At 47.7% G+C, this 14,315-nt stretch overlaps 1 protein-coding gene across 2 annotated transcripts in view; it reads left to right on the top strand.

Annotated features, from left to right (window-relative positions):
• Nucleotides 1–14,315, top strand: part of VANGL1 (VANGL planar cell polarity protein 1) — a 45,014-nt gene that overhangs the window by 24,788 nt on the left and 5,911 nt on the right. For both annotated transcript variants that reach the window (XM_049824726.1, XM_049824724.1), the window contains exons 5-7: nt 7,664–7,797; nt 11,134–11,266; nt 13,298–13,532. In XM_049824726.1, the coding sequence (XP_049680683.1) occupies nt 7,664–7,797; nt 11,134–11,266; nt 13,298–13,532 (502 nt within the window). The remainder of the gene's footprint in view (nt 1–7,663; nt 7,798–11,133; nt 11,267–13,297; nt 13,533–14,315) is intronic.

The following is a 14,315-nucleotide window of genomic DNA, read 5'->3' as shown; positions in this document are numbered from 1 at the left end:
CTTGAAAACACCCACCCGCACACACTGTTCCTCTTGGAGAGGCGGTCTTGGCGTAGGAGGATGCGAGTGGTTTGCTTTGGAGCCTGCTCTCCTGGCAGCTGGCTTCTTCAGCCTTCTGGGGGAGAGGTTTGTTGTGCCACACGCTCAGACTTTCACAAGCTGCTCTTTCAGATGCAGCCCCTGAAGCTGCTCTTGTTGTACGCTCACGTACCCGTTCCAGTGGATGGGCTGAGGTCATCAGTGCAGCGTATCTTTGCCGCATGCTAACGAACTCCCCTTGGCTAGTCTGTGAGGGGGCTGGAAGACAGCCTCTCTGGTTACCTAGGCTGACCCGTTGCAATAAGGCATGCTAGGATTGCATACAATGAACCTGGGAAGAACCTTAGGCTCCGTAAGGGCTTAAGTCTTTCCTTTCTTGTGAAGAGTCCCCCTGCCTCCCATAGGAAGCTCTTCTGGTGCCCTGGGACCTCCGTTGTTTCTAAAACTCATGTTAGGCTTTTGCAGCTTGTTTCTTATTTCATTTTCTGTCTGTTGAATATGATGGGGGTAACAAGTGTCCCTGTGATCTTTGCCTTCCTTGGCAATAGGATGTTCACTGTGTTACTGAGGAAGGGAAGTGTGGTGCTGTCACAGCATCTGACCTCAACACAGTGACTGTGTTTTCCTGGTAAATCATATTACCGAATCTTTGGGACCACATTTCAAGCCAGAGGATTGTGCTCTCCTCCTCCTCCTCTTCCTTCTCGCTATATATCACCACTAGTGTCTTGGATTTTTGTCCTAGTTAATTATACGAGCTGCCACCTTTAGCTGTTGGAAGTGGAAGCAAGGGCAGCGTGGCTGTTGGGAAAGCATTCATTGAAATTTGAAGTTCTACCAATAAATGTGACTGGGAAAAACATTCAGCCCATATGCTGGTACCCTAAAGACCAGTTAACTGCCTGAAATATCAGGCTGGAAAGTTTCTCAGAAGGAGAATTGCAATGGGAGCATGCCTGTGGGTTTACTGGGATTTTATAGTTGCTTGCTAAAACTTAGCACTCTGTACTTCTGTAGCAGCATCTTCTTAGTACTCGCCTGGGAATACTTTTATAGGGTTCTTCAGGGAGACTTAAATAAATAGCTTGTTTGGGTCATATGACATAAAGGAGTGGATTTCTGCCCCCCCCGCTCCCCCCTCCAACCCCCAAGTTTGGTCATACCCTCCTGTAAAATCCTCTATTTTAAAGCTCTCATTTCCATACTCACAGCTTCTCTTCCAAATAAAAAGATTCGAACATAACAGCAACGTTACTAGTAGACTTGCAGGGGTTATTTTCTTTTTCATCCATACTGGAGGGCTTTGGCTAGGCTGCTGTTGAGGAAAACACACCAAAAAAAACCAACCTGAAAATGAATCCTACTCTCCCTCTCTCATTCAGAAAATCCATAAGTTGAAATCCTTTCTGCATCACCACTGAACTACTGTATTGCTCAGCTGGTGTGTTGATTCTGGTTTTTTGTCTTAGGAAACATGAGACTTGGCGTAGAATGTGTGTGTTGGAGAGCACAGTGTCTTGGACCATGCAGGGCAGAAAAGGGAAGATGTACGGCTGGAAACCGGCCTGGTGCTCTCCTTAAACTTGGAACATTCATGTGACAGTTGTTCAGATGTCCAGTGTTGGGGATGGGTGGGGACACACTTAAATTCATGTTCTTTTCTTTTTTTTTTAAAAAGGCTGGGAGGGGAGAGAACAGATGGGGACTGGTTGCTGCAAAACTGTGGGACAAACCCTGTACGTGTTTGGGCTCCATATACATTGCACCATTAATGGATGGATGTTCACTTCCATGGGGGCAGCAGCCATGCTGCCATCACAGTGACAACCTGTTACTGTGCTGAGGTTTCCTTCCCTTCCCCGTTAAAGGCTTAACCTTGCAAATTCTCTTCCCTGCCTGACCAAATGCCAGAAGTCGGGTGTCTAAAACAAACTTGCTGCATCCCAGTCACCCGGTGCCTGTTCCGGGGAGGGCGAGGATTGCGCTTGCCTGCCTTAGCCGAGCGGAGACTTCAGTTGTGGTTGTCTGACAAGAAAATGTGGTTTTCCTGTTCCTAGGGGCTGTGGTCTTGTTCTCTTGACTCTAGCAAACTGAAATGCTGTTGTAGTTACGACGATCAAAAGGCATTTTTCTGCTCTGCTTGTTTGGCCGCAGCTGCTGAAGGAGAGTTCCTTGTCTTGGCATCTCTGCTGAGATCTAACTCCAGCTCTGTTTACTGGAGAGGACAAAACTGTAGCTAAGGCATTGGTGCTACTGCCGGCGCTGCAAAGCGCTTCTGCACAACCACGGTCCTCTCGGGAGCCTCCCTCCAAGGTGCTGCTTGGGAAGGACAGTGAGTACCAAATCCCCCGTGCTGTGCCAGATGCAGGAGACGGCCCCTGGGGTGGCACTGCTGCCTGGGGAGCATCTGTGTGGGCAGCCTGTGCTGGCCTCCCCCCTAGCTATGGAAGACAGAGCAGGGTAGCAAGTCTGCGTAGAGGATGGTAGAAATACCTTCCGAAACTATTTTCAGCAGGGATGTTGGTGCGGGAAGCATTTTAATTTCAATTGTCTATTTCCAGTTTTATTTCCAAGTGATTTTGCTTTGGAAGAGCAGTCAAGCGTGGTGAAGGAGCAGGAACTTGATCCCCAGCTCTGTGCCTAGCAAAAGAGTATGTGAAGGAAAGGGATTTTCTGGGAGGGAGGTGTGATTGTAGGGTGCTTCTGGGAAGGCGTAGAAGTTTTCTGAGCCTGTTTGGTGTGAGCTGACAGCACTGCCAGGGAGTAAGAAGTGCTGTGGATGAGCCTTTCGGCGTTCCAGGAGACCTCAGCACCTTCTGCAGTAGATAAGCTTGCTGCAGTTGTAGGCTGGCGACTGCTGGAAAGGCAAAGCTGGCTCTGTGTGGAAGGTTGCTTTGTGCAATCCTTGCTCAACTTCTCTCTGGGGTGCCAAAGCTTCCCAACTGGCTGTGGCATGTATTTTGTGTTCCCAGAGACTTTGGCTTGTTTTCACGCTGTGTCTGTTTTGGAGAACATAAAAAAAAATGTAGTTCGGAGGAGAGGAGCCTGTGTTGGGAACCATTTGATTAAATAACCCCAAGCTTCCTTTGCCCTCAGCCCTCAATTAGCACAGCAGTGATCAGGCCTCTCTGACTATCCCTGTGGATTTTAAGTGTGTGGCTCACCTTAAACTCTGATGCTGCAGGATTTGCATCCATAGCAAGGTAAGGAAGTGGGTGCTCTGGCAGCAAACAGCTCAGCTCTTTCTGGATGCGTGTTTATATCTGTATCTGTTCCAAAAGCATGAGGCACTCCTCTGCCTTCGATGATTAACAGCACCTAGCTGATGGTTGATATAGTGCCATGACAGGCTACATTTCTAGCTTAGCAGGAAAGCACAAAACTGCTAAAACCATGTGAATGACAGCTGCTGCAGCCTGCTGGGTTTGACCGTAGTGTGTCCAATGGCAACTTTGGGTGTAGAGGTGTAGCTTCAATCTTTTTTTTTTTTTTTTCCTTCTCCTTATTTTCATTTTCGCTAACCCTTCCCCACTGCTTCAGAAGACTCAAAACGCTTTTTCTAGAAATGAGCATGGCCCAAAGCCAGTATTTTGACATTATAAACAGGCTTCTTTCCTTGTGCTTTGCTTCAGTATAGCACTGGCTTGTTTTCCTGGAAATCCTCTAAAAAAGCCAATTTCACTATTGGTGTAGCTGTGTCACAGAAGGAAAATACAAAGTCAAAATGGCCTCTGAGCTACAGAGTATGGCAAGATCTCAGATATCAAAATTCCGTGTAGCAGCAAGTATTCAGGCAAAACTGCTCCTGACTTACCTTTTGAGAGAAAAAAATTGGCGATAGTTGCTGCCTTTGTGTCACTTAGTCCCCTCCTCCACTTCCTTGGATGCCCTGTAAAGTTAATTCATTACTGTTTGTAAAGGTCTCTGCACTTCTCTGCTGCCAAATGCCACTGAGGTACCCTGCGCTTCTGTTGGGTCTGGTTGTTTGCTTTCCCTCTTGGCAGCATGCTGTGACACAGCCTTCTTCAGGGTAGTAATAATAATTTAAATAATAAAAAAAAAAAAGCAACCCTCCAACTACACAAAATGCAAAGCAATGAAATGTAGACCCTTACTGCTATTGCCTGCAAGGAAAACTGGGTTTCCAGTAGGCCACTGGCCTGTGCAAGAGGCTTTTTCTCATGTCATAGGTTTTGAGTCTGAACTGTTGCGTGAAAATGCTTTTCCTGTCCTGATATGCTTTTCTGTATTCTGGTAGTTTGTTACGATGCCTGAAATATATTAGGCTGCCAGATCCTCTTCGTAGGACGTGAGGAGGATGCTCGCTCTGACCTTCTCCAAACAGGCAATTAAGTATTGAAACTTTCTGTTCGTTTTCTTCCTGCCCCTCCCCATTCTTCTAAAATCGTAAACGCAAGGAAAGCCTCAGTTAGCCGAAGTGTGGGGTGAACGAATGCAGTGACCGACATGGTACTGAACTCCTCCTGAGACACTGCTGCGAGGAAACAGCCTCCGAACGCGGGCTTTGGGAAGGCTGCCAGTTTCCATTCCCCTCGGAGCTGGCGTGTGGGTGGAGAGGAGGCTTGCTGCAGCCACTTCACCTTGCTCGTAAGGCAGCGGAGGGTCTGCCCTGCAGTGGAAAGTCCCAAAAAACCTGAATTTCTGTCGGGAGACAGACAGCAGGCTTCCTTAGCATTTCGCTTTGCTCCTACTCGCTCCTCAGGGCATCCTCTGGTTGCTTATTTGCTTGAGGTTACCCTCCTCCTTGCACGTTGTGTTGCACAAGTGTGTTGGGTCCCTTTCTGCCATGTTTGGGACATCTGTGTCTTTTTGGGGGGGGAGTGGTGGTTCTTGTTGCTTTGCAGCTCCCGCATGGGGCAGGGCTGTCCTGCACTTTGCAGGGTGAGGCTTCCCCTTGATGTGGGTGAAGAGGTTGAGCAACACGGCCCAGAAGGCTCTGATTCAGCAGCCTTCTCGCTCTTGCTAATTATTGTGACCCTTCTAATTTTCTTGTCTGCAGCATCTTCTCTTTAATTGTTTTTTTTTCTTTAAAAGACAATTTGAGGAGTTGCAATACAGCTGTCTTCCCAACCTGCAACGCTTAGGATGGACTACATGGGAGACAGAAATGGGCTGGCAGAAATTTAGGAAACTGATGTTTATTACAATTCTCCCCCTAAAGAGCAGCCCCTCTGTGATTGGGGTATCTCATATGTGAGACTGAGCCTGTACCAGATTTGCATCAGCAAAAAATAGCTGGGCTTTAATCTTCAGGGCAATAATGGTTGTTTATTGCAATATAAGAGCTTCATTGTGTTTGGATTTTGGGTGCGTGTGCCAATGGATTGGTGGGGTAGGTTTAGTGAGGGGATGGAGGGGGTCGTGGGTGGGGAAAGCTGGCATCCTGATGATAACATTCTCTGTGCGGTCCAGGGAAAATGTGTATGTATTAAAACAATTTATTCTGTCCTGTGATGCAGTATGTTTTGTTCTAATAGAACTAGTTGGTCAATGGGGCACCTCCCAAACATTTCCCACTGCTGGGATGGAAGTCCCAGCGCTGTCTGAAATGAGTGCAGTGTATTAGCAGAGTATAACTCTGTTCATTTTTATCTTCTTGTTTTTAGTTGGTCCTAGCTTTCCAAACATTGCATTTTGAGATGAAACTCTATGGAGTTTTACCTTACTGGGAAGCGGACGTGGAAAAACTTAGTCATGTTTGAGTGCAGTCAGAAGGGGGAATATGTGCTGCTGCTGCATGACTTCTTTTATGAAATTTTGTTTTTAAGCTGCAGCAAATTCACAGTAGAAATCAGAAGTCTGGCAGGGAGAAATAAACTGGCTTTCACTTATTCTGTGTCAGTGCCTACGTGTGTGTGGCAGTGGGTCAGTCTGTACTGCTTCATTAAAGGAAAATTATTTCCTTGATTAAACAGTGGCTTTTGATTACATATCGGTAGCTGAATGCTTAAATGGAGTTGCTTTTAACAAACCTGATACGAGGAAATAGGAAGGACCAGCACCTGAAAGGTAAAGCTTCTTTAAGATGCTCTAGCTGGATGCAAAAGACCCTGCCAAATGGTCCTAAGGATGGAATTTGCTTCAAAAGCTAAATTCTTCATCTTAAAGGTATACAGCTAATGAAATATATGGCACTGTACCATAAATCTGACTGATGAAGGTACGTGGTGAACAAGTCCGGGTTTGTTCTTTTGTCTCAGAATCTCGTGAATGGGCTGGCATCTACGCTTAATTCACTGATCAGTGGGAGGGGGGCGGCTGGAGAATGAGGATGGCAGAGGGGGGGTGTGTGTTTAAACTACTGGGGTGTGATGCCGAAGTTTAATATAGCACAAGGCACAGGAAAATTTAAATTGCTCCTCCGGGAGCGCGCGTTGTATCAGTGGTAGTGCTGGGAATTGAATTTAGGTCTTAATTTGTTGATGTCTTTTTTTTTCCCACGTACCATCCTTGTAATGTTTTCTTCCTGTGTTGTAACATGTGTGAGAATACTTGGTTGCTTTCCTTAGGAGAGGCTTTGTTGGTAAGTGTGAACTTTACAATTAACTGGCAACAAATGTGTTGGCAGTTCCCTTATAATTTTTGTGGGTTCAAAATGAAATTAAGTGTGGGTTCTTGGCAAACTCCAGCTGGCTGAATGGGTGATCTCGGTGATTTGCTGAGAATACTACTGCCAGCCGGACTCCACGCTGCGGCACGCAGCCAGAGCAACGTGGAGAGAGCTACGTCCTAGATCCCGCAAGTGTGTTGGCATTTTTAAACACTGTTGGCATTTTAAAAACTGGCTTGTTTGGAAATACTGTCCTATTTGTTGGTAGCAGTGCCTAAAGACATCTCTCTCTCTGTTGTCGAAATGATTGCAAAGGAAGATACCTCTGGGTTGAGCCTTTGCTGCTGCTGGCGCGTGTGCTGTTTTGCTCCCATGTGTCATCGGTTTAGGTAGAGGCATCCCTTCAAAGGGATGGAGGGAGTGTCACTGCTCCTTATTCTGTCCCTCGTCTGGGATTTAACAAGCAATACTGAGGTAATCCCTTCTCCGGCAGCCATACTCCTCAGGCAGCGATCTTATCTTGCTGTGAAAGCTTGAAGAGATTGGGCTCTTGTCAGTGTTTGGATGGAGGAGATCTGAGGAGCTGTGAGGTGCGGCTGGAAATGACTCAAAGGGAAAAGCATCCATCCTGAGTTGGTCCCTCCATCTCGGCTGACCAGCTACGGCAAAACCAGCGTGGTGCTCTGATCCTCAGCCTGGGCAGGGTCTCCACAGCTATCGTAGCACCGAGGCAGGCTGAGCTCTTGTTCTGTGTTTTCCCATAGTGCAGGCAGCCTAGTGCTTCGGTTTACGTGCTGCCCTCGTTTAAGGATTTCCTGTCATTCTCCTATGGAGGTGATGGCAGAGACGTTTATCTTGCGTCCCAAATGAAATTTCGGGTCCTAGAGAGAGTAATTAATATTCTGCGTATTGCACAATTCCGTGGGCGTGACAGCCCTGTTCCAAATAATGTGGCTATTTCTTCTTTTTCTTTTTTTTTTTTTATTTTAAGGGAACAAAAGAACTTGTTGCATTTTGGGGGGTTTTGTCTTGTTTTTTTTCTTTTTTCCCTAGCATCCAGCGAGCCGCACTGGTGGTTCTGGAAAATTACTACAAAGATTTCACAGTCTACAACCCAGCCTTGTTAACAGCCTCCAAATCCCGTGCAGCCAAGCACATGGCTGGCCTGAAAGTCTACAATGTTGATGGTAGGTGAGGTAAAATGCAGTCTCTGAGACTGGGTGGGATGGGGAAGGGCTGGGCTGGCTTTATGCTTTGTTATGCACACATTCTCACCTTTTTGCTTTGCCAAATCCTTGTCTCTTGCTGGAAATCTTCCTAACAGTGCTGAGTTTGCCGGTTCCAGATGACTTTACAGATGTGTTTAGCCCACAATAAGGCTTTTGTCTTTGCCAGGTGAAATGGCCAAGTTTTGGGTCAGGTTTAATTATTACGGGGCTTGACAAGGACTTTTCGGCACCACTCTTTGTTTTAGGCAGCCTCTGCTTTTTGTCACCCTTGGGTCATCTCCTTGGTTGTGATAGTACAATAAACACAATTTTTAACCTAAATGAGTTCCCCGGTCGTTTATTGTGCTGCTTCCACAGGCAGCCTTCAGGGAAGTGAAGGAGGTTGATATCAATGTGGGAAGAAGCAACTGTGTAAGCAGCAGTTGCCAGCGAAAGCAACGCTCGTCAGCCTGCAGCCTTAGCACTAAATTAGCTATGCCTGGCTTATGCGTGGCCATGCTCCCAAGTCATCATGATGCTAAGCAGTTCCTGGAAATTCAGAGACCCGTAACTATCCCCCTTAAGCTTTGCCATTCTACAGACCTGTTTCAAACTTTTGGGCTTTAAAGAGACCTGTGGGAGGGTGGATGGGTGGATCCCTGTAGACACTCAAAGCAGTGAAAACTGGACTTAATCATTTGACACTCTTAAACCCTGTCAGTGAAAGCTAGGCTTGATAAGCAGGGTGTGCCCAGCCATCACAGCCTTTACAAAAGTGCACATTCCTTTGATGGAAGAGCTGAAGTTGCGTAGGGAAGCTTTTATGGTGAAAGATGACTGAAGTCCTGTGACGAGATGTGGTAAGGCACATCCTGCCTGTGAATGCATTAGTATTGAAAGGCTTTGAGAGCTGGAAGGGAGAAGGGACCGAAGGGACTTAGCTGGGCAAGGTGGCTCTGCATGCAGGGTGTGGAAACTGAAATATGAAGAATATCTGTCACATGGAAAAACATGAGACGTGATTGTTTTGCTTTGTTTCAGTGCCTTATGGGTGTGGGTTTTTATTTTATTTTTTTTAATTTTTCATGACTTCAGAAGTTTCAAAGACCTTATTCTAAATGGTTTCCCAAACCTGATGCAGCACTCCTGAGTCTGTAGAATTAATTGGAGGTTTAGATCCTTACAGTGGGATGTCCCCATCCTGAAAGAGGAAGGGGAAAGGGGGAGGCAGGGGGGAGGGAGAGGGGCAGGCTTGCCCATCGTGTGTCCCCTGCTATCTGGAGTGAAGAAGCACTGAGGTGGGAGAGAACGAGTTGAGTTAGAGAGGGGAAGCAAACAGATTTGCTCTGCACTTTTCTAGAGGTGAAATCTTTAATTCCAGCTGCTCAGCGAGGCCTGGTGTGTGGAAAGTGAGGGCTTCCCAATCCTACGGGTGTCCGCACACCATTCAAACCCAACCGCCTGCCAGGCTGGCTGCGGGACATGCCATTCTCGTTGCTAGCTGGCTTGTCTTCTCCTGCGCTGCAGCATCTCTTCAGGAGGTGGCAGGGTCTCTGTTCCTGCAGCACCTGCTGGGATGTTGGGACTCCCAAGCTTGGAGGAGAAACTGCTGGTCTGGTAGCGTTAGTAGTGTAGGAGGTGCTAGCTCACAAGACTTTGTTGGAAGAAAAGGAACCAGAAGCAAGCTCCAGATGTGGCTGGCAGGCCTGCTGGGAGCTGAAAACTTGTGCCTTCCTTTCTGGGGCAGTACTGGTTGCCTGGGCTGTTCCTTGTGCAATGCCGCTCTCTTTGCGGACGTGGAAATCTCAGGCTTAGAGGCATGTCCTTAAGAAGATTCCCGTCCATTTTATAAAGCGGAGTGTAGTTCTGGCTGCAGCTTATCTTGGCATCCTGACAGTCTCTTACACCCTCCATGTGAAAAGACAGTAATGCTATTAAGGCAGCCTAATTTGTTGGCAGCTTTTGTATTTGATACCGGAGTAGCCAGGAAGGAAAAACATCTTGCTGTAATCTCTCTTGCAGAGTGGGGAGGCTCACCTTCAAAACCAGGATTTTTGTCGGCAGGCATACTCAATGAGGCGAATTACAGTTCTAACCCAAATTTGGGAGATGGTGTCTCCCTCGAGTCACATCCTCCATTTTAGGGCTGTCAAACAAAATCTGAAGTGTTTAGATGCTTAAGAAGCTGTGTGAACGCTTGTCCTTCCCACTGCTGCGCTTCAGGCTTCTGCTTGGTACCTGGTTTGTGCTTTTTAGGAAAAAATTATAGAAGTTGCCCTTGCATGAGAACGATGTTAAGCATGTCTGTGCAGTTGATTGGCCTTAACCACTGCCAGTTGAGAGTGTGCATTTTCAGAGCAGTTAGTCAGAAAAGCAGCTCTTGGTGGTTTGGAGGCAGTCCTAGACTTCTCTTATTTCCCTCTGGGTAGACCCACCTCTATCTTCTATCTGGGTAGAAGGGTTGGTAGACTCCTCTGGGGCAATGTTTTTTCCTCTCTCTGCCCAAACAGCCAGAGCTGTGAGCTTCATCAGGGAGCTGCAGAACCTACTACTGTATTTTAAGGTCACTACTTAAGGTCTTGTAGTAGACAGCTCTGTCACTTGACCGTGCAGATTGCAGCTTCCCTGTTCCTGTAGCTGTGTAGGATCTGTTAAAAGCAACAGAAACTGTAACGGCAGGTGCTGCTCAGGGTGCCATGAGAAGCTGCTACACGTTCAGACGCCAGCCTACCCTATTTGCAGGACTGCTGCTTGGACAGCACCTACCGTTGTGGAAAACTCTATGCTTTGTCTAAAGGTGACCCTGCTGCCTCTGCATCCTGTTTTTCCTCCCCATGTGTAACTGTCTGGAGTTTGGCTTTTGTTCATTCATCTCCACGTCTCATGATGTTCTTGTGTTTGTCTTTCTCCTCTTTCCAACTCCTCACTTCTTGTGCTCTCACACTGTCTTGTTGCTGAAATGCGGTGTGTTCCAGCTGCCCTTGCCTTCAAACTGAAAACATATATAACGGGTGGTAAGTTGCATCCTCGGCATGTGCACCTCACCTCTGCCTTTGTGTATGTTGCGTGAGATCCTTCATCCCAACTAACCTCCCTCGTCTGTGTGCCGAAGCCCCCTCTCAGCCCGTTATGCTTAGCAGGGTTTCTACCAGAGCTCCTGAGGACTGGGGAAGGGTTTATAGGTTTGGCTGGGAAGGCTGGAGCCACAGAGCACTTGTGACAGACGCTGTGGGGTGCTGGTCTGTCCCAGCCCCAGTCCTGTGACAGTAACGCTGCCTTTCTTGTCTCCTTGTTGCTCGTCCTCGCCTCCTGAAGGCCCAGGGAACAACGCGTCGGGGCAGTCTCGTGCCATGATTGCAGCTGCAGCCCGTCGCAGGGACTCCAGTCACAACGAGCTCTACTACGAAGAGGCTGACCACGAGCGTCGAGTGAAAAAACGCCGTGCAAGGTAAAGCTGTCCCTTCCTGGGTGCCGTGCCGCTCCTCGGTGCTGTGCGCTCAGTTGCGTGGGGCTTGCCAAGCCTGGCGAGAGGGGGGACCCGTGATTAAGGGCTGGGGCTTGGTTGTAAATCTGTCACATCAAAGCAGCATACGAAACCCAGATGTATAAGGGATGGTGACAGCTTGCAACTGGAATTATCTGAAGAACATGCGTAAAGCAGAGCTCATGTATATTATGCAGATAAGCTAATGCAATGTCATGGATTAAGAAACAGTCCAGTGCTTGACAAATCTGTAGTTACTTGCTGTAGGAAATCCCATTATTTTCCCCCATGCTCAGGCTTGTCGTCTTAGCTCAAGTAAATCCAGGGACAGGATCAGTGGAGCACTTGGTGTTGCCTGTTCATGGACAAGAATATTTGTGTTTGCAGACTACTGAAAGGGGCAGTCTGACTGCCCTTTTCAGTGAGTTGGGGAAGAAGGACATGACCAGAAGCAGTTACGTTTTATTTTGCAACATAGGTATGTTTTCTGCCAGTCGCACTTAGGCTGCAGAGTTGATGCTTTGTTGAGGTGACCCGAGATAGTGTCTGTATTTGCTGTGGAGCCTAATTACAGTTTGTAGTTAACATACCTAACAGTTTGAGGCAAGTTGCTTGCAGACAGGCACCCCTGAACTGAGCTGTGTTTAGAAGGACTGTGCCGTAACTGGAAGGAGCTGGCTTGTTTTGTGTTTTCTTTTGGCAGATTATATTTCATTGGGAAAGTGCTGGCACGGTGTCCCCCACCTAGCCTGCTTCAGTCTGACCTGTGCTCTTATAGCCACTGTCTTTTGGGCTCTCTTCCAGTCTCGGAGCAACAGGAGCTTAAACTTTTCTTTCCATGCAGTGTAGCATCCTAACTCAGGCACCTCTCCCTCGCTTGCTGAGTTTGGTTAGAACAGCTGCTTAGTCAGAGGAAAACAATCAGTCACTAGAAGATCAGGCCATATGTTTCAAAGGAGGAAGGTTAGAGCTGCAACAAAAAGACAGGAGGAGATTAGAAACCGATTTCCACCCCCCACCTCCCCCAAGACAAATTAAACAAAATGGGCAGGGGTCAGGGCTTCTCACGCTGTTCCTTGTATATAGTCTGAATGTGGTATGCTATACCTCTGCCTCTCGTGAGGCAGCTTCCCCTGGCTTTAAGATGCTTTGGATATTGAGGGCAGCGTGGACAGTAGTTGGCGACTTGAGTGGAAATGTAGTGTGGAACAAGTCCTGTCTGGAGGGGCAAAAGAGTTTTGTTGGGTGACTCTTTCATTATCGTTGCTTTTTCCTCACTAACTGCAGCGTGGCTCCTTACATGTTACTTAGTACTGGGTTAACTTGCAAGTGCCGTATGGCATCTGTTTGCCTTTTTATGGTGTGGTCTTGGTGTTTACTCACCTGTGCCAACACAGGAATGCTTTGCAGAGGATGTCTCTAGCTGCAGCGAAGACAGGAGTCCCGTCGCTGTTCAGCAGAAGGGTGCAGAGCAATCATTCGGCAGCACAAGTTCTGTACCTGGGTGGTGTAAATCGGAGCAGACTGCAGCTTGAGAGCACAGATAGTCTTGGAACATTCTGTGTCCCGGGTCGTGCTCTTTTATAGCCAGCCTCTTCCTGGCCTTATGCTTCGCTCTGCAGTACTGTATGCTGGAACCGTTGTTTTAAAAGACATGCATTGAACGCAAGGGCAGCTGTGTCTCGTTTGAGTCATGTAGCTGATGTTTATGCTGTGTTGGCAGAACTAAGTACGACACTCAGGCTTTTAAAGTCTTAATCCTGGTTTATGATCCTCAGTTGCTGGATGGCTCGGGCAAGGAAAGAAAAGCTGCTATCTACCCCTCAGACTGTCAGCAGAGAAGATTTTATGTAGATTGCCTGATGGCAGGCAGTGACTCAGTGGCAGAGATGGGAATAGGAGCTTGTAAATCCTGACTCCCAGGCTCTGCCTTAACCACAGACCCATCCTACTTCTCTTGTTATGACTCTTGTTGTGCTGATTTTCCTTCTGCAGGCTCGTGGTTGCAGTAGAGGAGGCTTTCACTCACATCAAACGCCTCCAGGCAGAGGAACAGCAGAAAGCTCCAGGAGAGATGATGGACCCCCGAGAAGCAGCCCAGGCAATCTTCCCGTCCATGGCAAGAGCTCTGCAGAAGTACCTTCGCACTACCCGCCAGCAACAGTACCACAGCATGGAGAGCATCTTGCAACACTTGTCCTTCTGCATCACTAATAACATGACACCAAAGGTAACGCTTTCTCTAATGATGGTGCGAGAAGGAGGGAGAAAGGGATGGCACATCTGCGTGTGCACGCAGAACACAAAATTGTCAAGGGAGGTGAGTGGTGGTTTTCATAGTTGCTGCCTGTGATATCAGTGCATCGTAGGTTGCCTCAGGTCTTAAAGGGAAGTAACGTTGCCTCTACAGCATCTTTTGTCTCTGTTTATCTGAAAGTGCCTATGAGATAATTGTTCTCCTATCCAGTTCAGCAAAAGGAGTACCAAAGAAGTGTTTGAGATGGTGGCCTTGAGTCGCAGGGAATTCTCCCAGGTGGCTCATGGTATAGCAGCATGATGCAGGTGGCAACCTGCAAAGGACCGTTTTTGTTTTGGTTTGGGTTTTTTGTCCCCTCTGCAGTGCTGCATTTTGGACTGCTTCTAATTACTGCCTAAATCCCTGTCTGTCTGAATGTTTCTAATTCGTGGACCGCTTGGTCAAATGTCAGTTTGCTGCTTCACGCCCTGACTGTGACTGTTGACTTGCAGACACAGAGAGGGACTGAATGATGAGGGAAATGGGTCACACAATCCCTCTCCGACTCTCCACCTTCCCCTCTAAGAATACCCCACAATCCTAGAGAAGGCTTAGAAATGCGAGAATTTACTCCTGGGCATTTACCCCAGACTTACTACACTAGGAGCAGAAATGCTGTCAAGAGATGGGGCTTAGCCATCCCCTCACTGGGATCCACCTGGGACCTCGCCCAGGTATGCAAGGGGGAGTTCTGCTGCCATTAAGATTGCAAAGGAG

The sequence above is a fragment of the Accipiter gentilis genome, chromosome 21, assembly GCF_929443795.1.
Source record: "Accipiter gentilis chromosome 21, bAccGen1.1, whole genome shotgun sequence".
In the NCBI taxonomy this organism is placed as follows: Eukaryota; Metazoa; Chordata; class Aves; order Accipitriformes; family Accipitridae; genus Astur; species Astur gentilis.
Note: the sequence above shows the minus strand (reverse complement) of the source record. Positions and strands in the feature narration are given on the sequence as shown.